The sequence below is a fragment of the Ictidomys tridecemlineatus genome, chromosome 5, assembly GCF_052094955.1.
Source record: "Ictidomys tridecemlineatus isolate mIctTri1 chromosome 5, mIctTri1.hap1, whole genome shotgun sequence".
In the NCBI taxonomy this organism is placed as follows: Eukaryota; Metazoa; Chordata; class Mammalia; order Rodentia; family Sciuridae; genus Ictidomys; species Ictidomys tridecemlineatus.
In genome coordinates this window covers 51,134,446-51,160,212 of record NC_135481.1, presented here as the reverse complement: position 1 = coordinate 51,160,212, position 25,767 = coordinate 51,134,446, and the positions used below count along the sequence as shown (strand labels likewise).

General features: G+C 33.6%; 1 protein-coding gene across 4 annotated transcripts in view; it reads left to right on the top strand.

Annotated features, from left to right (window-relative positions):
* The window catches only part of Wdhd1 (WD repeat and HMG-box DNA binding protein 1), a 53,944-nt gene that overhangs the window by 9,836 nt on the left and 18,341 nt on the right, over positions 1 to 25,767 (top strand). For all 4 annotated transcript variants that reach the window (XM_078049934.1, XM_021735055.3, XM_078049933.1 and 1 more), the window contains 9 exons: positions 977 to 1,069; positions 2,061 to 2,167; positions 2,375 to 2,516; positions 6,319 to 6,526; positions 9,295 to 9,473; positions 10,968 to 11,152; positions 13,384 to 13,625; positions 15,262 to 15,399; positions 17,334 to 17,490. In XM_078049934.1, the coding sequence (XP_077906060.1) occupies positions 977 to 1,069; positions 2,061 to 2,167; positions 2,375 to 2,516; positions 6,319 to 6,526; positions 9,295 to 9,473; positions 10,968 to 11,152; positions 13,384 to 13,625; positions 15,262 to 15,399; positions 17,334 to 17,490 (1,451 nt within the window). The remainder of the gene's footprint in view (positions 1 to 976; positions 1,070 to 2,060; positions 2,168 to 2,374; positions 2,517 to 6,318; positions 6,527 to 9,294; positions 9,474 to 10,967; positions 11,153 to 13,383; positions 13,626 to 15,261; positions 15,400 to 17,333; positions 17,491 to 25,767) is intronic.

Genomic DNA, 25,767 nt, shown 5'->3' with positions numbered 1-25,767 from the left:
CCAACCCCATACAGATAGTTTTTTGGTTTTTTTGTTTTGTTTTGTTTTTTAATATTTTTTTAGTTGTTGATGGACCTTTATTTTATTTATTTATTTACATGTGGTGTTGAGAATCGATCCCAGTACCTCACACATGTGAGGCAAATGCTTTACCTTTGAGCCACAACCCCAGCCCACAGATAGGTTTTAAAGTTAAAAATATATGCAGCCTTTAATACTAGCAGAAGTACTAATTAAAATAATGGACTACATTATTTTTATTTATCAGAGATGGTCAAAAATGAAAAATTTATTTGGATACAGTGTGGAAGAAGATTCAGTAGTTTCTATCAGAATAGATGACTTAACAATTCTAAGGGCATATATTATGAGCATGTTCATAGCATGCACTAAAAGTATGTACTAAAAAAAATGTTGCACCACTGTTGTTAGTAATAGAAGATTGGAAACATTCTGAATGTTTATTTACAAGAATTGGTAAAATCAATTATGGTAGTTCTGAAAGTGAGTTTCTCTAATTGTTAGAATGAGGTGTATCTTTATGTCCTTCAATGGAATAATCTTTAAGATATATTAAGTAAAACACATCAAGTTGTAGAATAGTAGGTATATGTATGATGCTACTCTTTACTACCTAAAAAGAGTGGGAGTGTGTGTATATATTTAAATGTTTACTAACTAAAAAAAGTGGGAGTGTGTGTATATATTTAAATATTTGTATATATACTTAAATATATGTACACATTCTTGTGTAATCTATGCTTAATTGCCATTGAGGTGTAGAAATAGAATTTAGGGACAGGAGGGAGGCTTTCAGCATACCCTTTGGTGTCTCATGAACTTTACCCCTGGTACTGGGGATTGAATAAATTTGCTTATACACCTTATAAATTTATCTGGATGAATTATATGCCTTTTTGCTCCCCTTCACATTGAATTTAATACAAACTTTTGTTTAAATTATCTTTTCTAATAGTTATTGGCAGTTCCTGTGGAAAAATCTGTAAAATTATATAGAAGAGACACTTGGAATAATCAATTTGATCTTTCAGACAGTTTCATCTCTCAGGTAGGTTTTGTAATTGATACTCTTAAGTAGGCTACAGAGAGTTTTTATTGAAAACTTCACAAAATACAGTAGCAGTTAAATATTGGAAGTGAAGAACAGCTACAGTCTGCTGTGTCTGTGTCTACCTTCTATCCCCTGAACTTTTTTTCAATCTATCAATAACTGGATATATATAGGTCTTATCTTACCTTTATCCTTTGTGAGATTTGATAAGAAAATCTTTTAATTTATAAGAAGTTAAATTTAATGCTAGCAGAGAATTATAACAAGTTATTCTTGAATTATCATTGATTGGCTTTTATTGTTAAGTGAGTTTCATTGAGACTTGTGATCATAGTCTCTGAAATTTTAGAGCAAAGGTTATTGATCTATATTATCTCTCACTCTCTCTTTCGAACACACAAGCATGCATACAAATATTTTGCAATGAAGGAAGCATAGGCCCCAATAGGTCAGCAATGGCTTATAAAATTCCTTATCTTGATGGTGAATGCTAAGAAGATACTTGGTATTTTTTTTTAATGTAATAATTTTTTAGATTTTACTTTTAAAATTGTTTCAGTATAGTTTGCTCATGATAAACAAGGTAATAACTGCTAGCAATAGTTGAATATTATTGAAAAAGAAAGTTTGAAAATAAACAAACTTGAAGCTGTGCTCTGTGGAGCACATCTGTAATCCCAGTGGCCCTGGAGGATGAGGTAGGAGGATCTTGAGTTCATAGCTAGCCTCGACAATGGTGAGGTGCTAAGCAACTCACTGAGACCCTGTCTCTAAATAGGGCTGGGGATATGGCTCAGTGGCTAAGTACCCATGAGTTTAATCCATGGTTTCCCCCCACCAAAAAAAGCAAACTTGATATTGTCATTTCTATGTCAAATTAGAAATAATATTGAATAGGAATATAAAAATTTAAATTTGGTAATAAAGTAATAATTTAGTTTCAAGTTATATACAATTGTTATTTATTTATTAACTCTTTTTTTTATAGACCCTCAATATAGTAACCTGGTCTCCCTGTGGGCAATACTTAGCTGCAGGTAGTATTAATGGTTTAATTATAGTTTGGAATGTGGAAACCAAAGACTGCATGGAAAGGTATGATTCAGTACATATTGCTTTTATTCATTTATATATTTTGTTTTATTTTGAAACATTTTAAAGTTTTAATTATTAATGAGAATGAAGATAGTGGCTTTTAGATTGTTAAAAGTCATTTCACCCTTTCTAATTAAAATTATGTAAATAACTGTATAGTTTATGTTTTCTTGACAGTTTTTAAGAGCCCACTTTATTTGTTTTTAGGGTGAAACATGAGAAAGGTTATGCAATCTGTGGCCTGGCCTGGCATCCTACCTGTGGTCAAATATCTTATACTGATGCAGAGGGAAACCTTGGACTCCTGGAAAATGTATGTGACTCCAGTGGAAAGATGTCAAGCAGGAAGGTAATAAGTAATATGGTCAAACAGTTTCTTCAAAGTGTTTTTGGAGCTTTGGAAGACATCACAAATTATCGTACTTTATTATAAAAGTACCATTCAGTTACTAACTTAGATGCTCAGTAATAACATTATTATTAGTGTTTAATAATAATTAAGCTTATGTAACCATTTCAACTTGTGTAACCTAATGTTTTCCAAATGTATTAGAAATTGTTTCCCTCTGTATGTCTTCCCAAGGGATTTTCTTTGTTAAATACTATTTTAATAATACTGTATTCTGAGGATTGTTAGGTAAATGTTTTATAGCTAAAACTTAAGAGTTGTAACAGGTCTCATTTTGGTTTGTAAACTTTTTCTACTCTGAATTAGCCTACAGTTTCCTCTACAGCTCTTCTGCTTAGTCATATAGCTTTGCTGCAGTGCTTTAAATAAGCCACCTTGTTTTATATTTCCTTGCCTTTATTCATTATTCACCCCATGTGACAAATATACCTTTTCATATTTCAAGTCTTAATTTAGACCTCCAGTTAGTTGCAGACTAAATGCATCCATTTATCTCCGCTTCTCCTGAAGCCTTCATTAAAACTACAATAAAGAAAAATTTTTTCAGCTTTTCATATTTTATTATCTAGTATTTTGCTAAAAATTCTAATGTGTGATTCCCTAATTTCTTGACGCACACACATAAATGGATCAAAAAGTATTTTCATTTAGAAAAGTTGACTCCAACCAGAAATGCAAAACATTAAAAAATAAGCAAACTTGTCTTGTCATTTCTATGTCAAATGTAATTAGAAATAATGAATGGGAATATAAAATTTTGACTTTGGTAATAAAATAGTAATTTAGTTTCAAATTATATAAAATTATTAGCTTAAATTTCCTGGTATACTGCTCTTAACCCTAAGGTAGAAGGAGTGCATTTTGCACATATATGACGACAATCTGATTCTAAAAGGATAGAAAAGACAGTTTGAACAGTCCCAAGTAAATATAGGAAGCCTTAGCAGATTTCTCTGAAACAGTCTTGAGTAGGAAATTTCTAATCCTACATGGATAGTGCTTTTCTGTGGGTTTCTTAGTATGAGTCCAAACTTCACAAAGCACCTTTTAAGACTGGGCCACCCAATAACATATGTATAGCAGTAAGTCCAATAGGCTAGACACAGAGACCATGTAAATAATGGTACAAGAAAATCAAGAACCAGATGCTGAAACTTCCCCTTGTGTCCCACAGTTGGAATAAGTAGTTGGACCCTAGGTAGTTTTCCACTTCTTGGTAGATGGTTGCTGAAATACATCTTGTACCCCTGACTGCTATTTGTTTAAAGAATGTTGTCTTCTGGTCATTCTTTTGGTCCATACTGAGTTGAAGGAGGTGATGTCTTGATCTACAAGGTAGGTGAGTGTATTTAGTATAGCCAGAACATACAAAGTTCTTGACCTGTGTGAAAAGAATGCTTTTGAAATGAATAATCTCTTGAGGTTTACAAAACAAAAAACAAACAAACAACAACAAAAAAAAAAAACAGTTAAACAGAATTTGGGAAGCTATAAGATAGAAGGATGATTAGAAACTACTTTATGTCTACTGCCATACCACCATGAACGTGTCTGATCTCGGAAGAAACTACCTTTAGGTTCTCAAAAAGTTCGATTCTAAGACCTCAATGGGTAGAAACTGAGGTAAAACTTTTGGAGTGCCTGACTAAATTCCCTGGCATATCTTGGTAGCAATAGGGACTTCTAAAAGTGGGACTGACAACAGGGTTAATTTAATAAAAAGATCCTTTCAGCCTCAATATCATTGTGCACAGCTGGGTAACTGCCCTCCCCACATATATTCTGGCAGAATGTTAGAGATGTGTTTGTTCTTTGGAAAAAGTAACAAGAGAAGTTCCTTGGTTCAGGAATACTGAGTACAGTTGAGCAGCATTGGATGAAAGGAGGAATAGGGAATACTGTACTGAAAACACAGACTTAAATCAAAGTGTAGGTACTTGGATGCCGAAATTCCCTGATCACTTCTAATTGACTCTCAAAATATTGTCAGCCAGTCTTATGCTTTTCAGGCAGGAGATTGGAAGAATCTTCTTTGGAAATCTGTACCAAAAAAATCTGTACACAAAAAAATGAGAAAAAAAATACCTAAAGAGACAAAGGATTTGGGGGGAGCAGGTAATGGGGAATTGAACTCAGTGGCACTCAGCCACTGAGCCACATCCCCAGCCCTATTTTGTATTTTATTTAGACACAGGGTCTCACAAGATGCTTAGCATCTTGATTTTGCTGAGACTGGCTTTGAACTCGAAATCCTCCTGCCACAATCTCCCAAGTTTCTGGGATTACAGGTGTGTACCACTGAGCCTGGCAAGAGATTCTTAATTACAGGGAAGACAACAAGTTGTAAAAGAAAGGAAAAGCAATTCTAATATATTACATCTCTAAAAGGAAGATAGGAATAGTGCCTACCTTTTAGCGTTATTATGAGGATGAAACGAATATGTAGATTAGAAGAGTATCTAGAACACTTTGTAAGAATTGGCTGTTATTATTCAGCCATGAATAGCATTTATATAATTTTTAAAAATTTATTTAGTTTTTATTCGTCCATTATAGTTATACATAATAGTGGAGTTCATTTTGACATAGTCATAAATGAATATAGTTTTCTTTATTTTAATCCCCATCATGTCCTCTTTCTTTTCTGTTCTCCCTCTCTCTGATTCCCTTCCCATACTCTATTAGTCTTCCTTCTATTCACTCGCATGATTTTAATAATATAAATACTATGCATCGATTACATGAAGATCAGAACCTGTCTGTATTGGGAGGATTAGGATAGGAAAATAATGTACATGAATGAACTTGGTGGCTGTAAAAGGCCACCAAATCTTCATTTTCTGTAGAAAGAAATTAATAGGATCTATTATATATGATTAAAAAATAATACTAGGATATTATTTATTAAACTATAAAACTGACTAGTACATAAGCATGTATAACATTAATAAAAACAAAATTTTAATTAAGAAAAAAATTTTTAATTCCAAGGTTACCTCTTATAAAATGTTTAAATCCTGCTATCTAGAATTGACCACTCTCCTTTTTGCTTTCACTCTTCACATATTTCTGTCACAACACCTATTAATATTTTATAGCCTTCATCATAAATATAAGGCACAACCCTCAATTTCCAATAAGAAAAATTTTTTAAAAAGTTTTTGGCCAACTTTAGTACATAAACTTTTAAGACTGTAGCTGGAATAGTTAAATATAACATTTAGTTATTAATTACTCATCAAATTATATGCTTAAATATATTTAGAAGTTCTTGTGCAGTTTCTTTTATCCTGTAGGAGTAACTTGTAAACTCTTTCCACGAATCTGCTTGTTATTTTACTTTGTGTAAAGTGATGTAAAAACTTGTTTACAGTGGCATCCAACCTGCAATGGTATGTTCATAATTCTAGGAAATATGATTAAATATGTTGGATATCTTTGCCTCCTTTGTTTTTCTTTAATTTTACCACTTTAGTTGAGGTTGTTTAAAACAAATATATCTTAACTAAGGAGTATAATATGCTTATATTTCAGGCATTTGCTTAGTTACCGTGGTTTATAAGTACATATTGGAAGATTGCCTTTGGGATCTGGGGATATAATTCAGTGGTAGAGCACTTGCCTAGTGTGAATGAGGCTCTGGGTTCAATCCCTAGCACTAAAAAAAAAAAAAAAGTGCCTTTTGAGTAATTTTCCCCAAATAATTCACTAATGCATTCTAATTTATATTAATTTATTCAAGGTATCTAGCAGAGTGGAAGAGGATTACAACGATCTTTTTGATGGTGATAATACAAGTAATGCTGATGATTTTCTAAATGATAATGCAGTTGAGATGCCGTCTTTTTCAAGAGGGGCTATAAATGATGACGATGAAGATGACCTCATGCTGGCTTCCAGTCATGCTAGACAACGAAGTCATGTTCTAGAAGATGATGAAAATTCAGTTGGTATGAGTTTGACTTGTGCATGTGATAATCCACCTTGTTTAATTTTTCAGTTTTTTATTAAAGCCGATAAAGTAAATTTGTGGAATGTAGGGCAACAAATCCTTATGTTAAAAAAAGTGTTTCAAATCAGTGATCTAAGCCTCTGCTTTAGTGAACTAGAAAAAGAAGAAATTAAACACCAAAGAGGAAGGGAGGAAATAATGAGCAGAATCCAGTGAAACTGAGAACAGAAAAACCATAAAATTACTGAAACTAAAACCTACTTCTTTGAAACTGTCAATAAAATAGAAAACTGTATATCATGACTGATCAAGAAAGAGAAGACAAATTATTAATATAAGAAATGAACAAGGAATAGTTAACATAGGTATTACCTATAGTCTTATACTATCCACTATGGTAGATGCTAGCCATGTGTGGCTGTTGAGCACTTAAAATATGGCTAGCGTGTGTGTGTGTGTGTGTGTGTGTGTGTGTGTGTGACTGAGGATTGATCTGAGAGCTTCATGCATGCTGGGTAATTGCTCTACTACTGAGCTATATCCCCAGTCTCAAAATATGGCTTATTCAAATTGAGGTTCATTAAAAGTATAAAATACAACCAAATAAGATTTTGAAGATAGTATGAAACTTTGTGCTCATAAATTCCACAACTTAGATAAATAAGTTTTTTGAAAGATGCAAACTACTAAGCTAATTCAAGTAGCTAAACTGAATACTATTATGTCTGTTAAATAAATTGAGATTATAATTTAACACCTTCAAATAAAGTGCCTGTTGCAACAACTTGTATACTAAAATAATACATTTGAACATAACTAGTAAAATGCCAATGTACAGTGGCGAATTTTCCTGCATTTAAGTCATATAATATTTATAGAATAGCAGTCTTTATAAGTTTTGGACTCAGGAGCACTTTACATTCTAAAAAAATCTTGAAGATCTCTAAAGAACATTTGTTTATGGGGGTTATGTCTATTTTTATTTACCATACTGGACATAAAAACAAATTTTAAAATAGCATTAATAAATTTATTAAGTGTAAACGTGGGGCGGGTACCAGGGATTGAATCCAGGTGCACTTTCCTACTGAGCCATATCCCCATCCTTTTTTTTTAATATTTTATTTAGACATAGAATCTCATGAAGTTGCTGAGGCTGGCTTTGAACTCATGATCCTCCTGCCTCAGCTTCCTGAGTCATTGGGATTATAGGCATGTGCCACTGTGCCCTGTGAGGGGGCGGAGGGGGGGAATGGTGGGGAGACAAAGCTAGGGATTGAACTCAGGGCTTTGTGCATGCAAGGCAAGCATTGTACCAAGCATGGTACTACATCCCCAGCCCCCTTGTGAATAAATTTTTGTTAATTAAAAAAGTAGAGAAAGAATGGTGGCATCACAATCTTTGTGGTATCTAACGTAGAAGAGAGATTCTCTCATCTGCTCCTGGACTAAATTTATTGCCATGTATTGCTTGTACTTGAAGTATGTGGGATGAAGAAAATTTTATCTCACTCAAAAGATGTAATATGTGAAGGGAGAAGTATTTTATTAGCCTGTTGAAAGAGTTATAGATAGTTTTTGATACTGTGTGTGTGTGTGTGTGTGTGTGTGATTTATTTATTTGTAGTGCTGTAGATCAGACCCAGAACCTCATGTGATATGCATGTGCTCTACCACTGAGCTCCATCCCCAGCCTACATGATAGTCTTAAAGATTATTTTCAGTGTGGAATCTGGAAGCTTCAGTGAACTGATTTTCAGCTCTGTTATTATTAAAATCCATTAGTTAGGGTTGGGGCTGTGGCTCAGTGGTAGAGTGCTCGCCTACCATGCGTGAGGCACTGGGTTTGATCTCCAGCACCACATACGAATATGTGTCCACCTATAACTAAAAAATAAATATTTAAAAATAAATATTAAAAAATAAAATCATTAACTTGAACTTTGAATGGTTTGTTTGTTTTTTAAACCATATTTAACTTTTAACACATGCTTTGTAATTTGGAAAATAATGGTTCACTGAGGTTTATAGACCTTCCTCATTGGCACATTAAAAATTATATAGCTGGGCATGTGGTGCACACCTGTAATCCCAGAGGCTAGAGAGGCTGATGCAGGAGAATCCCAAGTTCAAAGCCAGTCTTAGCAAAAGTAAGGAAAAACAACTCAGTGAAACCTGTCTCTAAATTTAAAAAATCCAAATTAGGACTGGGGATGTGGCTCAGTGGCTGAGTGCCCCTGAGTTCAATCCCTGGCACCAACAAATAAATAAATAAAATATATTTGTTAATATCATAACCAATCTCATCAGAAGTTTTTGTTTGTGTTTTGTAGTACTGGGGACTACTTAGGGCCTCATGTATGCTAGGCAAGCATTTTACCAGTGAGCTATATATATCCCCAATCCTCACTAGAAGTTTTTAAATATTAGGAAGTTGTCAGGCTTATAGTAGCAAATATAAGTTTTCCAATATTTTGATTTTCTCAGTTTTAATCACTGGCAACAAATTCTGTCAGTTATTTTTCTTAAATGACAGTCTCACTTCACCCTTTCCAAGAAAATGTTTGCCACATATTCATGTCTGCATAACCGTATGTTAGCTGATGTTTATCATTTATTTTTAAACATTAAATAGTTTCCAAAAAACTTTAAGGCAACCATCATACTTTTAAGTATGAATAGAAAGGTTTTTAGATTCCATAATGCTTTTCTTTTCCAAGATTATTGGTATTTATGATTCTTTTCATTATATTCTTTGTATTGCAGATGTTACAATGCTAAAAACTGGTCTTCTCAAAGAGGAGGAGGAAGATCAGGCAGGTAGCATTCACAATCTACCACTTATAACATCCCAAAGGCCATTTTATGATGGGCCCATTCCAACTCCCCGGCAAAAGCCATTCCAGTCAGGCTCTACACCCTTACATCTCACTCACAGATTCATGGTAAGCCTTGGATCTACATTTAACTTTTAAAATAATTTCTCAGCATTTTTTTCTAATGATAGTTTATTGTGTTGGATTTTTAAAAAAAACATTTTTTTCAAAACCTTGATTAAATGGATTGGAACACTTTGGTTGATTATAATTTTGTGGTTGATTTATTTTATGATTAACTCAGTTTTACTCTTATTTCAACATTATTGAAAATTATGTGAAAAAATTCTGTTTTGCAAAATGACATAATGAACCTAAATAAATATGACTATATATCTTGAAATACTTCATGGCTGGATGTCCAAACCTTGTTTCTCGTGTATTTATTATGTAGAAGATTATTCTGATTCCAAACTACTAGTTAGAAGATACTTTTTAGATGGTGATTCCTAGTAATGTATTAGAGAGTGATAAGTACTAATGGAGATGGGGAATCTGCCCCTTTTCTTCACCCTACTTTCCTGGAATGTAAACTCTGCAAGGATAGAGATTTTTCTGGTTTTTGTTTCTGTGTGTGTGTGTGTGTGTGTGTGTGTGTGTGTGTGTGTGTGGTGGTAGGGGATTGGACACAGATCCTCTAGCATGCTGGGTAAGTGCTCTCCACTGCACTATACCCCCAACCCTGTTTTTTTAAACTGATAGCATTTAAAACAAGATATTGCACAGTAGGCATTAAATATATACTTTTTGAATTGATGAACTATTATTTTTTGCTTCAAGTTTGAGAGCTTAAGAAGTTTAGTATCCTGTTTATTGGATATTTGAGGTTTTATTCTCTGAGGAATTTTACCTATTGTCTTTTTGAAAGATAAAGACCTGGCATAATTTTTTTTGTAAATAAAAATGGTGATGTTTAATATTCACAAAACTACTACCATCAGTAATCATCAAGTAATATCTTTTCTTACTAATGTCAATACTTTATGTATAATTATTTAGTTAAGTATATATAGTTTTATTTATAGTTATAAATACATAGGTATATTCAAAATGACTATATAATTAAGTATTGGCGATAATTTTATTAGAAATACTAGGGCATAGTGTGAGCCTGTAGTGACATTAGTGGAAGATTAGTTTTCCAAATGCTGTCAATTTATGTTGCCATATATTATTAAAATATATTATTTATCCTATAATGTAAACCAGTTAGTTGGAACAGAAAAAAAATTTTTTTGTTTGTAGACATAGCATAAATAAATTAAAGTTTTGAAATGTTTCTTTTGAGGTTTTTAAAAAGTCATGTAATTTATTTTTAAACGTTAAATACTCAACTTGTTAATAAATATGCTTATAATTCAGGAAGAAAAGAATAATTAGTAATTATAGTTCTGATACTGCTACTGCTACCTGAAACTAGAGTTAGATGAGATGTGATAGCTTCTATAACTTAAACCTTGATACAGATTGAGTTACAGTATTGTTAATTCATACTCCTGTAGCCTACTGATTTTTTTATTTCCAGTTTTCCTCAGACTTGTATTTTATCTTATATATTTGTAGGTGTGGAACTCAATTGGAATTATTCGCTGCTATAATGATGAACATGACAATGCCATAGATGTGGAGTTCCACGATACCTCAATACACCATGCAACACACTTGTCAAATGCTTTGAATTATACAGTAGCAGATCTATCCCATGAAGCTATTTTGTTGGCATGTGAAAGCACTGATGAACTAGCAAGGTAAATTCAAGATTATTAGGAAGAATTTGGCACCTGTGAGCTGCTAGATATATTATTAAAATTAAAAACAAAAAGTTAATAAAATAAAGTTATATCTTTTATAGTATGAAATTTCAGATAAAAGCATTTGGTACAAGTACTGGCTTACATATAATACTTCAGAACATGTGTCTGATTTTGCTCTAATTATCTCCGAATTACATTCTCTTAAGTACATATCAAACAAAATGACACGACAAAATTTGTAGCTTAAGAAAGATGGGATTAATTTTTACGCTGTTGGTGTTGTTATAAGGGTAACATATATTCATTAGTGGAAAAAAGTACAGAATTTTTAGAAAATGAAAGTATCAGTATGAACCCTCCTTTTAAAATTTACCTTGTTGAAGTGTAATTTACGTATAGTAAGTGTTCCTATTTTAGGTATATGATATGATGGTTTGACAAATATGTAATTACTACTACAACTATTTATATGTTTTTGTTTTGTTTTGTTTTTCTTTCTTTTTTTTGGGTACCATGGATTGAACTCAGGGGCAATCGACCATTGAGCCACATTACGAGCCCTATTTTGTATGAATAAGGAAAACAAAAGTACTGTTCATTAATTTGCTATTTTTAATATATTTTGGTCTTTACATGTTTGATAGTAGTTAATACGCAGGTAGCTAGGAAAAAATCACGATAAGGACTTAGATGCAGCTGTTTTTGAGGGTTTTTTTATTTTTAAGGAAAAATATTTTTTTCTTTCTCTTTTTTAAATATTATAGCCAGATTAGTCTTTCTTGATCTCTTTTATTGATACTCTTGATATACTTGATGGATGGATTTTACTTCTCCTAGGTGATTTGAAATTAAATGCTTCTAATGATACATAATTGCTTATTGTGCTCAAAGTATAGCTCACAACCTAGCTTTGTGGGTCACCTGGAATTTGTTGAAAACCCAGAATCTCAGATCTCACCCAGACCCTCTGAATCAGAATCTGCATTTTAAAGAGATCCTCATGGGACTGAATACATTAATTAAAATCCAGTGAATGCTGTATTAGGTCATTTTAACATTTTGATTAGTGTGCTAATTTACACATTATAAAATTAATTCAATACTTCATTTATTACTGAGTTAAATCAGGTTATTCAAATAATCACAGGCCTGGGATATAGCTCAGAGGTAGAATACTTGGCTAGCATGCGCAAGGCCCTGGATTTGATCCCTAGCACCACAAAAACAACCTCAAAAATACAAAAATACTCTTGAGTAAGTGACTCCAACACAGAATATCTTGCATAATTAGAACATATATTTCCATGTGCAGTTTTGATTTTAGATATCCTTTTTGTTCTCCTTAAATATATTTCACAACCCTATACAATATTACCTTTTTTATAAGATTAGATATTAAAATTATTGTTCAGAATGTCACTGCAGTTTGTGATTCCAAATACTTATGGTATCTGTATTCTGAAGCTTAAAGAATAACTTACATTTGGGCTGGGGATGTGGCTCAAGCGGTAGCGCGATTGCCTGGCATGCGTGCGGCCTGGGTTCGATCCTTAGCACCACATACAAACAAAGATGTTGTGTCCGCCAAGAACTAAAAAAATATTAAAATTCTCTCTCTTTCTCTCTCTCTCTCTCTCTCTCTCTCTCTCTCTCTTTAAAAAAAAAAGAACTTAACATTTATATATGTATGCTCAAAGGAAAAAAACTGAAACATGAAATTTTTGGCAGTGATTGGTAGTCTCTGATTCTACTATGTGTAATAATTTTTCTTTTTTCTCTTTTGGTTACTTTTTTTTGTAAGAGAACTGTTGCTTAATATTTTCATACTTCCTATCTTTAAAAATCTTAGTTGTGGGCCTGGGGTTGTAGCTCAGCGATAGAGCACTTGCCTAGCATGTGCAGGGCCCTGAGTTCGATCCTCAGCACCACATATAAATAAATAAAAAATAAATGAGGTTATTGTGTCCAACTACAACTAAAAAAATCAATATAAAAAAATCTTAGTTGTGGTTTTTTTTTTTTACATTTGCAACATAGAATCACATTTAATGGTTTTAGCTTGCCTTTTTAGTTAATTAACATTATATTGTAGAGCATTTTCCTGTATCTGAATATTCTTAATAAACTTTTGTTATTGGGTTTCATGATTAGTTGTATATGTAAAACATCTCAAAAAAGTTGGGTTGTCTCTCTCTCTCTCTTTTTTTTTATTTTTTATTTTTTAGCAAACTTCACTGCCTGCACTTTAGTTCTTGGGATTCAAGCAAAGAGTGGATAGTAGACATGCCTCAGAATGAGGATATTGAAGCCATATGTCTGGGTCAGGGATGGGCTGCTGCTGCCACTAGTGCCTTGCTCCTTCGATTATTTACTATTGGAGGTGTTCAAAAAGAGGTCTTCAGCCTTCCTGGACCTGTGGTGTCAATGGCAGGACATGGAGAACAGCTGTTCATTATTTATCACAGAGGTAGATTTTTCAGTCTTTCATAAATTATATTATGACCTGCAGTAATATGGAAATTATTGAGCTTTTTTTGGTACTTTTTATCTTGCTTTTGCATTTATTTAGTATTTGCATCAGTGTAATCTTTGAATGTGGAGAATTTTGTTGTATGTACTAATAGCAAAGAAAATGAGAACTTTATAGAACTTAAGTGGTATTGTCAAGAGAATTCCAAGTCTGATTGATTACTTACATGTCTAAATCGCATCTTTGGGCAAGCGTATCAGTGAACTTTCATAATTAAAAAAAAAAAAACTCAAAAATTAACTCACTCCTAGTGTAAAGGATGAAAACAACTTTAAATGTGACTTTTCAAAAGCTGCTGCCACCTTTTCCTCACTTCATGTTGTCTTCAGTCCCCACCACTTTGTGGTCTTAAAACTGGTCTTACCAAGATTACCATTGATAAATTTGCACTTTTTTTTTTTTCTTTAACAATTCCATCAGATATACTTTCTTGGCTTCTCTGAAGTTCCTGTGTGTTTGTGACTTCTAAATTGATATCACTAGTAGTACCTTATTGCATGTCTAGATTTTCATATATTATTGAAATTAAAAACAAAAAAGTTAATAAAATAAAGTTATATCTTTTATAGTATGCTCACTTGAAACCTCTATGTAGGCATCTCAATTCTTCTCTTTCCCTCACTTCCCAAGTCAGCTCTATTAGAAAAGCTATATAGTTGTGTCAGTTCTATGGAGTAACAGATTCCAAATCAGTCTCTTCATGTTCTCCACTCATACCCTGGACCAACCAGTATGTCATGTCAGACTGCCATAATAGCCTATCTATTCTTTCAGCTCTCATTCTTGGCCTTTCACAGTCTGTTTTTCACACAGCAGCATGAAAATCAGATCATCTCTCTCTTCTGCTCAAATATCTCTGAGGTTCTTTCACTTTTAGTCAGACTTCTTACTGTAGCTGGTAAGGTGATCTGATCCTACACGAGCTGACCTTTGCCCTCTGTAGCCTCATCTCTTGCCACTTTCTCTTTTTGCCATGTTCTACTTTGTGTACTTTGAACACTGTGAGCTTGCCGCTGCCCGAGGACCTTCCATCAGTGATTCCCTCTTTCTCTTGTAGTATTCCTTTCCTTAACATTTGCATGGCTGGCCCCAACTTGCAATTCATATCTCAGATTAAATTTTACTTTCTCATAAAGGCCACCTCTAACTATAATCTAAACTAATCTCTCAGTTCTTTCTAGCACATATTTGCTTCAAATCTTTGGTAGCGTTTTTTTCTCTTCTTGAATCTTTTAAATTTCTTTTTCAACCTGAGTATGAATTTCATGGAGGGAAAAAAAACTGTTTACCATTGTAGCCCCATTGTCTAGACCAGTGCCTAGGGTTACATGATAAGTTCTTTATAAATAAATCTTAATTAAGTGAATATCATTTATAATCATTTTGTATAAATAGTCCATGTAACATGTTATTCTACTTCTATTTACCTGAATGGTGCCTCACATGGGTTGTCTATAAAAATAGAACTAGTTATTCTAAAATTGAAACATAAAATCAATCAAGAAAATAATTTAGATTGCATTATTGCTGAATAACCTTCAATGCTTGATTTATATTTACATTTTCTCACTAGGTACAGGATTTGATGGGGATCAGTGCCTTGGAGTTCAACTATTAGAGCTGGGGAAAAAGAAGAAACAAATTTTACATGGTGATCCTCTTCCTCTTACAAGGAAATCCTACCTTGTCTGGGTTGGTTTTTCAGCTGAAGGCAAGCTAATTTTTTTTCTTTTATTAAGCTCACTTTTCAAGAAGAAAATCATTAATAAATTTAATTAATTTCTTTAAAGATAAGTTGTCTATATTTTACATTTAATTTCTGTATTTTAACATGTTGGCAGAATTTGAAACTGCACTTGTTAGGTAAAGTAATATGTGTAAAGAACAAGATTTCTTTTTATGAGAATTCACATTAGAAACTTACTAATGGAAATGGTTTCCTAATATTTATTTATTAGACAACAAGGAGGAAATACAAATCAACAGTAAAGTAGGATCTTTCCTAGCAGATTGTACACAAAATTAAAAATTTTCTGGAACTGTCTTGTCCATTGCAATTAACTACTGGCCACATGTGGCTATTGAACACTTAAAATGTGGCTAATGTTCTGTAAGTATATTCTCCAAATTTAATATTAAAGAAAAATGTAAAAAACTCTAATCTTTTTTCTGTTGTTACATTTTTAAGTGGTGATATTTTGGATATATTGGATTAAATAAGACATTAAAATTAACTATCTCTCCTTTTTTAAAAGAGGCATTATGAATTAAAAATTAATATTTGTGTAGGGCTGAGGAAGTAGCTTAGTGGTAGAGCAATTGCCTAACATGGGCAGTGATTGCCCTGGTCTAGTACTGCAAATAATAAATTTGCAATGTGTTTACACACATATATTAAGTAACATATGTATGTATTTGTTATATACATTACATTTGTGACTCACGTGTTTCTGTTGGATGGTGTATTTTAGACCCATTTATAGTGGCTTATGATATGATTTGAAAGACAGGAAAGAATACCATATTTTAAAGCATTTGTTATTCCTCTCTGAGGCTTAAATATTTTTGTTATTAGCAATGTATGGTCTTTGTTTACATCACTGAAAACCTCAATTTTTTTTTTTGTTTGTTTGTTTGTTTTGCTGTATCAGAGATTGAACCCAGAGGTGCTCTACTTATCTTCAAACCTAACCTTTTTCATTTTTTTATTTGAGACAGGGGTTTGCTAAGTTGCCCAGACTGGCCTCAAACCTGGCCTACCTTAGCCTCCCAAGTACCTGGGATTACAGGCATGCCCTACTGTGCCCGGTTGATATGTCTTTAAAGTGTTGACCATTTTTGGATTTGTTTTCTATTGGGATATTATTAGTCATTTATGCTTTAATAATAATAGTTCCCGTTTATATAGCTTTTTCTTTTCCCAAGTTCCGATCATATGTAATCCCTGAGGAAATTCATGTTTTCAGAGTGAGAGAGGTATGAAGCTACAGGTATGAAAAGGGTTAATTAGATAACTTGTCATGCACTTCCTGAGGTGGGAGCATAGTAAGTAGGAAACATTTTTGCTATGAAAGAAAAGAGTAACAAAGGTATTTGTTTATATCATTACCTTCTATCAGTTTCTAATCATTTTATCAAATCTCTCTTTACCTGGAAGGAGCCTTCAGATGTTGGGTTTTTTTGTTGTCATTAATGTTTTTCTTGTTTTTCCCTGTAATTGGTTTAAAGTAGTTACTGTTACGTTCCAGCAGATGGCAGAGTTTTCATTGAAACTGTGTTTTTTTCTCTTTATATGGGTAAATTTCAGTCATCGCATGCAGTTTTTTTCTTCTGTTAGGTCATAGTCTGTGTGCTTCATGAAATTTCACAGAAGGCAGTCTTGGTTTATTTTCCTTTTTTTACTTTGCTTTTTGAAATAAAAGTTAAATCCTGGTGGGGCTGGGATTGTGGCTCAGTGGTAGAGCGCTTGCCTAGCACATGGGAGGCCCTGGGTTCGATCCTCAGTACCACATAAAAATAAATAAATAAAATAAAGATATATATATATAAAACTTAAGTCCTTGGTATGTATTTTTTTTTGAAACAGGATTTATTTAGCAAATATGTGCTATATCTCCAAGTAATTTCTTTTTTGTTGGAATATAGGTACCCCCTGCTACGTGGATTCTGAAGGCTGTGTTCGAATGCTTAACAGAGGGCTTGGTAATACATGGACTCCTGTGTGTAACACGAGAGAACACTGCAAAGGAAAGTCTGATCACTACTGGGTGATTGGTGTCCATGAAAATCCCCAGCAGCTAAGGTAGGCCATTATTTTAAAAGTGCTTTGAATTCTTTCTTAAAGGCTCTTTATCTTTCATCTTAGTGAATTTACTTGTTTTCCATAGTGTTTTGGTCAGCTTTTTGGCTGCTGCAACTAAAAGACCCCAGAACAATTATGGAGGAAGAAAAGTTAATTTGGTAGCTCACAGTTTCAGAGGTCTCAATCCATAGACAGCAGGCTCCATTCAGAGAGGCTCCACTGCTGGAGACAAAATATATACCTCAAAGCCATGCCCCCAATGACCTCTCTGCTCCAGCCATACCCTATCTGTTTTCAGTTACCATCCAGTTAATCCCATCATGATTAATTCACAGATTGGGTTAAGGCTCTCATAACCCAATTATTTCTCCTCTAAACCTTCTTGCACTCTCTCACACATGAGCTTTGGGGGGATTCCTCACATCCAAACCATAACACATAGTCATTAAATTGGGAATTTGTATAATTCTATTCCTTTTTGAGATATATATGTTTTGTTGTTGTTGTTGTTGTTTTGTTGTGTTTTGTTTTTGCTTAATGATCATGTGTAGGGGATAGAGCTAGTAGAAATTTGTTTATTATAAATGTAGAATTCTCAGTTCATATAGACTCAACTCAGTATTGTATTGAAGATTGTCCTCTTTTTTTGACATTTGATGTCTTAGTCGCAAAGAATGTCAATTGACATTTTATAGGTATTTGGTGACTTAAGAGATCTTTGTTTTCATGGAGCTTATAGTTTGATTGGAGAGACAGATAACAGAAATAAGTAAAATATTTATTACTGCTTTGGATACATTCTAATTAATCTGACCAGACCCATGATGGAGAATTAATAAAAAGGTATATTCCAGGAAGGGTGATTATGAAAAACTCTGGCCAGCGGTACGAGTCTTTATAGGAGATTACATTCTTTGTAGAATGAAGTAAAAGTAGTCCATGCAGAGTAAGCAACATGGACAAAGGCTCTGAAGTTAGAAAAGGATTGAAAAGATTTAAATGTGGCTATGATACAAGAAACAAGGGATAATGGAGTCATAAATCCAAGGTGATACCAGAAAGTTAGAGGCTGTATTATAGGTCATACTTCAGCAGTTTGTATTTTATGTCATTTTTCCAGAAAACAATCAAGGACTTTGTCCAGGGAAATCATGTAATCTGATTTATGGTACAAAAAGAAAACTAGATGTGTAGTAAATGGATTGAAAGGGTTAAGACTGGAAGTGCAGATGGACATGGTGGCATACACCTGCAATTCCAGCTACTCAGGAGACTGAGTCAGGAGGATTGCAAGTTCAAGGTCAGTCCCAGCAACTTAGGGATACTCTGTCTCGAATTTTTTTTAAAAAGGGGGGCCGGGGACATAGCTCAATGTTAGAACATCTCTGGGTCCAATTCCCAGTACAGAAACAAAAAGACTGGAATTGGAGAGATGGTTTTCAGTGAGGGGATTTAGCCCCTCCTTCAGGAATATTTGGAAATGTGGGCTATTATTTTTAACTCTTATAGTGGTGACCAGGAGCCACCCTAGCATTTGGAGCCGTGGTGCCAGAGTTGTTAAACATGCTGTAGTATTCAGGACAGCTCCATACTATAGTTTGTCCCTCCCCAAATGTTGTGTGGGCCTTCACCGAGAAACACTGAGGGTGATTTTTGCAATCATCTAACTCTTGACTATAATTTATTTTTTATATTTTAAAATATTTTTAGACATTGATAGGCCTTTATTTTGTTTATTTATTTATATGCAGTGTTGAGAATTGAACCAGTGCCTCACACATGCTAGGCAAGTGCTCTACCACTGAGTCAAAACCCCAACTCCTGGGCTGGGGATGTGGCTCAATTGGTAGCGCGCTTGCCTGGCATGAGTGCGGCCCGGGTTCGATCCTCAGCACCACATACAAAGAAAGATGTTGTGTCTGCCGAAAAAAAACTAAAAAATAAATATTAAAAAATTCTTTCTCTCTCTTAAAAAAAAAAAAAACAACTCCTGTGACTATTCTTTAGAATGTAGTGGAAATGAAGAGAAGCAGATTTGGAAACATCAGACTTGATAGTAGATTAAGGGTTCGAAATAGGAAAGAAGAATTAATAATGATTTTGTTTTAACAGCTGGATGTCAAACCGTTTTCCATTTAAGATGGAAAGGAATTCTTTCTTGATGTTAAAAGTTTGAAATGCCTGAGAAATATCCAAATTGAGATACCAAGAAGTAAGGAAAAAATTACTTAAAAGGAGTCAAATCATAGAAGCTGTAGGGGAGACAAATTCAAGAAATAGACACAGTAGTCAGGAAGAAAAATACAAATGGCTTTCAAATATATGAAAAGATAATTAATATCATTGAACATAAATACAAAACTAAAGAATTTTTAAACATTTATCAGAGAGATCTGAAAGTTTGATAATATTCTTTTTTTTTTTTTTTTAGTTGTTAATGGATCTTTTTATTTATTTTTTATTTATTTATATGCAGTGCTGAGGCTCTTCACACATGCCAGGCAAGTGCTCTACCACTGAGCCACAACCCCAGCCCCTGGTAATATTCTTCATTAGTAAATATTTGGGGGAAGTAATCATGTTCATACATTCCTGATGGTAATATCGCCATGGAGAACAATTTGCCAGAATTAGAAATGCACACGCTCCTTGACCCATCAATTCTGCTTTTAGAATTTGTCCTACAGAAGTAGTAGTACTTGCTAGTTGAAGTGTGATCCACAGACTAGCAGCATCAACTTAACCAGGGAGCTTGTTAGAAATGCTGCATATGAGGGATTGTGTCAGACCTACTGAATCAGAAGCTGTACTTTAACAAGATCCCAGGTGATTCATGTACACATGAAAGTTTGGGAAGCTACTACTATTATTATACCTGAGGTGTGATACCCAAAAATGGTATCCTACAGATGGGGTTGTTATTAGCAGAAGACTGGAAACCTAAATTTCCAAATACATTCTGTATATCTGACTCCTAGAATACTACCGCTTTTTAAAGAAGTAAAGCAAATCATATATGTAATGAGGAATTTGTACCCAGAATATGTGAAGAACTCTTATAACTCAGAAAAAGAGACCCAATTTAAAAAAAGGCAAAGGATTTGAGGAGTTATTTCTCCAGAAAAAGCTATTCACTGGCAGATAAGAATGCAAATATATTCATGAAAATAAATCCATTGTTGTCAGTCATTAAGGAAATGAAAATAAAACTGCCAAGAAATATTACTACATATCTACTAGGATAACTGTAATCAGAAAAGGCACAATAATAAGTGTTGATGAGAGTGTGAGAGAATCAGAACCCACTGGCACTACTGGTAGGATACAAAATGGTAGTTTGGTAGTTCCTCAAAAGGTTAAACGTAGAGTTACCATATGACCCAGCTACTCACTCCTAGTTATGTAACTAAGAGAATGTGTATACACATTCATACAAAAACTTGCATGTAAATGTTCATAGTAGATTTATTCGTAATAGCTGAAAAAAACAATGCAAATGTCCATCAACTGATAAATAGATAAGTAAAAAGTTAATCTATTATTGGACTATAAAAGATAAAGTAAAAATAAATACTACAACAGATGAACCTTGAAAACTATGCTAAGTAAAAGAAACTAGACACAAAGGGCTATATACTGTTTGATTTCATTTAGATGAAGTATCCAGAATAGGCCATCCAGAAACAAATATATTAGTGGTTACCAAAGGGTAGAGAGTTGGGAGGAAGAGTGGAGCACAGAATAGGGAGTAACTTAATGGGTATGAGATTTCTTTTGGGGATGATGAAAATATTTTACATTTAGTTGATAATTGATGTACAACTCTGTGAATCTACTGGAAACTACTGACCTGTATGCTCTGTGGTGTGACACAACTAAGGTACATTTCATGTGAACTCTAATGTGTTAATTATGTCTCGGTAAAACTTACGAAAAGGATAAGGACACTGTGGTGATGTGGAAGGATCTGGAAGATGTGTTGCAGTGAAATTAATACCTTTTGTTTGAAAGAGAGGAGAGCATAAGAATACATAATTTTATTTAATTATATATGCTGAAGAATTTCTTGAAATTCTAGAAAGGAAAGTCATTAATTGGTAGAAAAAAGTTCAGTGGGATAATATAGAGAAGAGACTTCTGTATTTTTTCTTTCTTTCTTTTTTTTTTTTTTTTGGTACTATGGGTTGAAACCAGGGGCACTTAATCACTTGAGCCATATCTTCAGCCCTTTTATTTTATTTTTAAAAATTTTTTCCAGGGCTGGGGATGTGGCTCAAGCGGTAGCGCGCTCGCCTGGCATGCGTGCGGCCTGGGTTCGATCCTCAGCACCACATACAAAGATGTTGTGTCCGCCGAGAACTAAAAAATAAATATTAAAAATTCTCTCTCTCTATCTCTCTCTCTCCTCTCTCACTCTCTCTTTAAAAAAAAAAAAAATTCCAGTTTTAAAATAGGATTTCACTAAATTGCTTAGGACTTTGCTAAATTGCTGAGGCTGGCTTTGAGTTTGGCATCCTCTTGCCTCACCTCCCGAGCACCTGGGATTACAGGCGTGTGTCACTGTGCTGGACCTATATTCCTTTTATACTTTTTCAACATATAAATGTATTCCTTATTCAAAAGTTAAATAAATTGAACTTTTTAAAAAGTGAAAGCAACAATTCAATAAGCTGAATCGCTTAAGGCTAGAAGTCAAGTTCAAGAAAACTTGTCTTTTTGGCTTCATGGAGGTTATTGGTGACTCATAAAATTGGTCTTAGTGGCATAATAAAATGCTAAATTCCAGATTAGGAAAGGCATGAGATGTAAGGAAATGAAAGTAGAATATGTAAACAACACTTTTCAAGAAGTTTGGCTGTGAAGAAGAGCACATTTTGGTACCTAAACGGGGATAAGAAGTCAAGCAGAGGGGATGGGGATGTGGCTCAAGCCATATCGCGCTCGCCTGGCATGCATGCGGCCTGGGTTCAATCCTCAGCACCACATACAAAGATGTTGTGTCTGCCAAAAACTAAAAAATAAATATTAAAAAAAAAAAAAAGTCAAGCAGGGGATTCTTTAGCTTAGATGATTCTATAGCTTTTTTTTTTTTTTTTTTTTTTTTTTTTTTTTTTTTTTTGAGGAATACTGAAGATTGAACCCAGGGACTTTTTACGTCCCCAGTGAGCCACATCTCCAGTCCTTTTATTTTTTAGACGGGGTCTCACTAAGTTACTTAGGATCTTGTTAAGTTGCTAGGGCTACCCTCAAACTTTCAATCTTCCTACCTCAGCCTTCTGAGTTGCTGGGATTACAGCTGTGTACCACTGTGTCCAGCTTTACAACATTTTTATGATCTTTTGCCACAGAATTTAATAAAGAGGGTGAGATTGACAATGTAAGAACATGAGAAAGCCAAAGGAATGAAATCTTTAATAAAGAAAAAGAAAGGTGATAGATTTTAGACTATCTATCTAAATGATAGACATCTTATCACTTGTAATGAGAGGGAAAAAGATAGGTACAAATGCAAAAACTTCATAGAGAACTATAGAGGAATTGTTCTTTATGAATGTTTTGTCTTTACAGAGTCTCCAGATATTACATTATTGACATTTAGCATTATAAAGATCCTGGCACCTGTAATTCCAGTGACTCAGGAGATTCACAAGTTCAAGACCAGCCTGGGCAACTTAGCAAGACTGTCTCAAAAAGCATAAATAAAAAGGTCTGGGACATAGCTCTGGAGTAGAGTACCCTTGGGTTCAATTCCCAGTACTGTACAAAAAATAAGGAAAGATTATATTAGTTAACAGTCTTAGGCTATAGCTTGTTCTTAGGAGTTTTTTGCATGTTCATTTCTAGGAATCATATTGCTTAGAAATTTGAATTAAAGAACTTATGTGCTATCTTATTAGAGAGTTAAGATTTGAACCTTTCTTTAAGTTAATAATTCCTTTTGTTAGTGAATTTCATTATCTTTTTTTAAGAAAGATTTTTTTTAAAAAATATTTTTTTCTTTGTAGATGGACACTATACCTTTATTTTATTTGTTTTTATTTTTATGTGGTGCCAGGTTTCAAACCCAGTGCTTCACGCATGCTAGTTAAGCACTCCACCACTAAGCCATAATCCCGGCCCAAATGTTATTATCTTAAGGAGGTATGTGAAATTATTCAATTGCCATGAGTAATTTTGGTTTTTCATTTAATATTATAAATTATCAAGCTTTTTTTTTTTTTTTTGAAGCTCAATTTTTAAACCCCTAGTATTTATACAACAAGTCTTTTCTTGCCTGCTTTTCTGTTAAGATTTTAAAGAGTTTAATTGTCATTAGAATCCATGGTAATTATAGCTGGTAACATTTAACTGTTAAATTTAACATGGGATAAAGAAATAATGGACTTAAAATTATAGCTTTTAGACTTGGGAAGATTTTAGAAATTGTCTGTGCCAATGATTCCTGACATTTTCAAATATAGGAGCCATTTTTAAGTGTTGGGCATTCTTGATCTCCAAATGGTAGTAGTTCTACAATCAGCTGGTAGATAATTCATAATAACAGAAGCTTCTATAGACCTATAGAAGTGCTATATTAATTAATTAATTAACTAATATTTGGTACTGGGGATTGAACCCAGGGGTGCTCAACCACCAAGCTACACCCCAGCCCTTTGTTTTTATTTTTTCAGGCAGAGTTTCGCTAAATTGCCAAGACTGGCTGGAACTTTTGATCCTCCTGCCACAGCTTCCCAGGTTGCTGGTATTACAGGCGTGTATCACCATATCCAGCTCAAAGTTGTATGTTAATATAAATTTGTATTTATAAATCATAGCATTTATATGCATATGAAAATTCTGATACATAATGTGGAAAATGTTTTGTGTTGAGTCTATGAATAATTCACGATTCCTGTGTGAATAACTCAATTGCCCTTCAGGGATTTATTTTTTTATTTTTTTAGTTGTCAATGGACCTTTATTTGTTTGTATGTGGTGCTGAGACTCAAACTTAGCATGTCACACATGGTAAGCAAGCGCTCTACCACTGAGCCACAACCCTAGCCCCAACTACTGGTTTCTTTTGGTTCAGGTCCTGCATCCCCTGCCTTCATCTTTGCATTTACCCCCAGTTTTTATATATGACAAAACTGGGGTTCAAAAAAGATGAAGTAACTTATTTGGGATCACACAGTTAATGGCAAAACAAAACAAAACCATTGTTTTGTATCAAAATAAAGGAACAATGGCAGTTGAGTTGATATGTACATTACTTCTTAAAAATCAGTCTATTATAGTTGAATTTCTTAGGAGAGTGTTATAAAGCAGACATTTGAAACACCGAGAAGATGTCCTAAAAAGTCTGCTTATGAAATTGTATTTAATTTTTATCTACTGTAATAAATTGATTTATTTCAGGGTGTTTTCATTTTTTCCAGGTTTATTCTGGAAAAAAATAGGCTTGCATATTTTCAAAGGTTGGAAATTATACTACTCAGTATGGTCTATTGTACTTTTCATACCAGCTGTCTTATATTTAGAGACACTCAGAGATGATTGATTTCCTTCCTGTGGAAAGAGATACAAGAAAGTCTAGAGATTCTACACCCACCATCAGTAGTCTAGTCCTGTGTTTACCTGTTCTTGTTATCAAGAAATTTATTCTGTTTATTTAAATTTCTGATGCTTCTGTTTGTTAGTGTTGGTGTTTCTCTGGAAAGCAAGATGTCCTAGTGGTCCCAGGTTCAGATTCCGAGTTGCAGTATGGTATGACTACTCTACTGTTCTGTTCTTTATTTGACATGGCCATGCTGGTTACATTCTTTGAGCCTCTTTTCTTTTCCTCATTTCTAATATCAAAATGTGCTCCTCTCACAGAATTGCTATGAAGATGAAGTTGTAGAACACTCACCCTTAGTGAATGTTCATTAAATGATAGCTATTAATTTAACAGTGGTTTTCTTCCTAAAAGGCTTTGTAGTTCATGTTAATGATACTTGTTTCTTTAGTTTTTTCATTTTACATGCATTTTCTAACCCAATTCATAATTTTTCTTTTTGTTCAGGATCTTTTAAAAGGGAGTATAGTTAGTTAAAAGTAATTTTTAAAAAATTCATTTGCCAGTGCAAAACATTTCTCTATAATTATGAAATAAGAAATTATTGATCTATAGATCTGTCACCTCTACCCACTTTTACTTGAATTTCAGTTTAGGAAAACTGCATTTATTGTGTCATGATCGCAACTGGTTAATATATAACAGAGGTAACTGATTTTGCTGTGCTACTGTCTGACTTG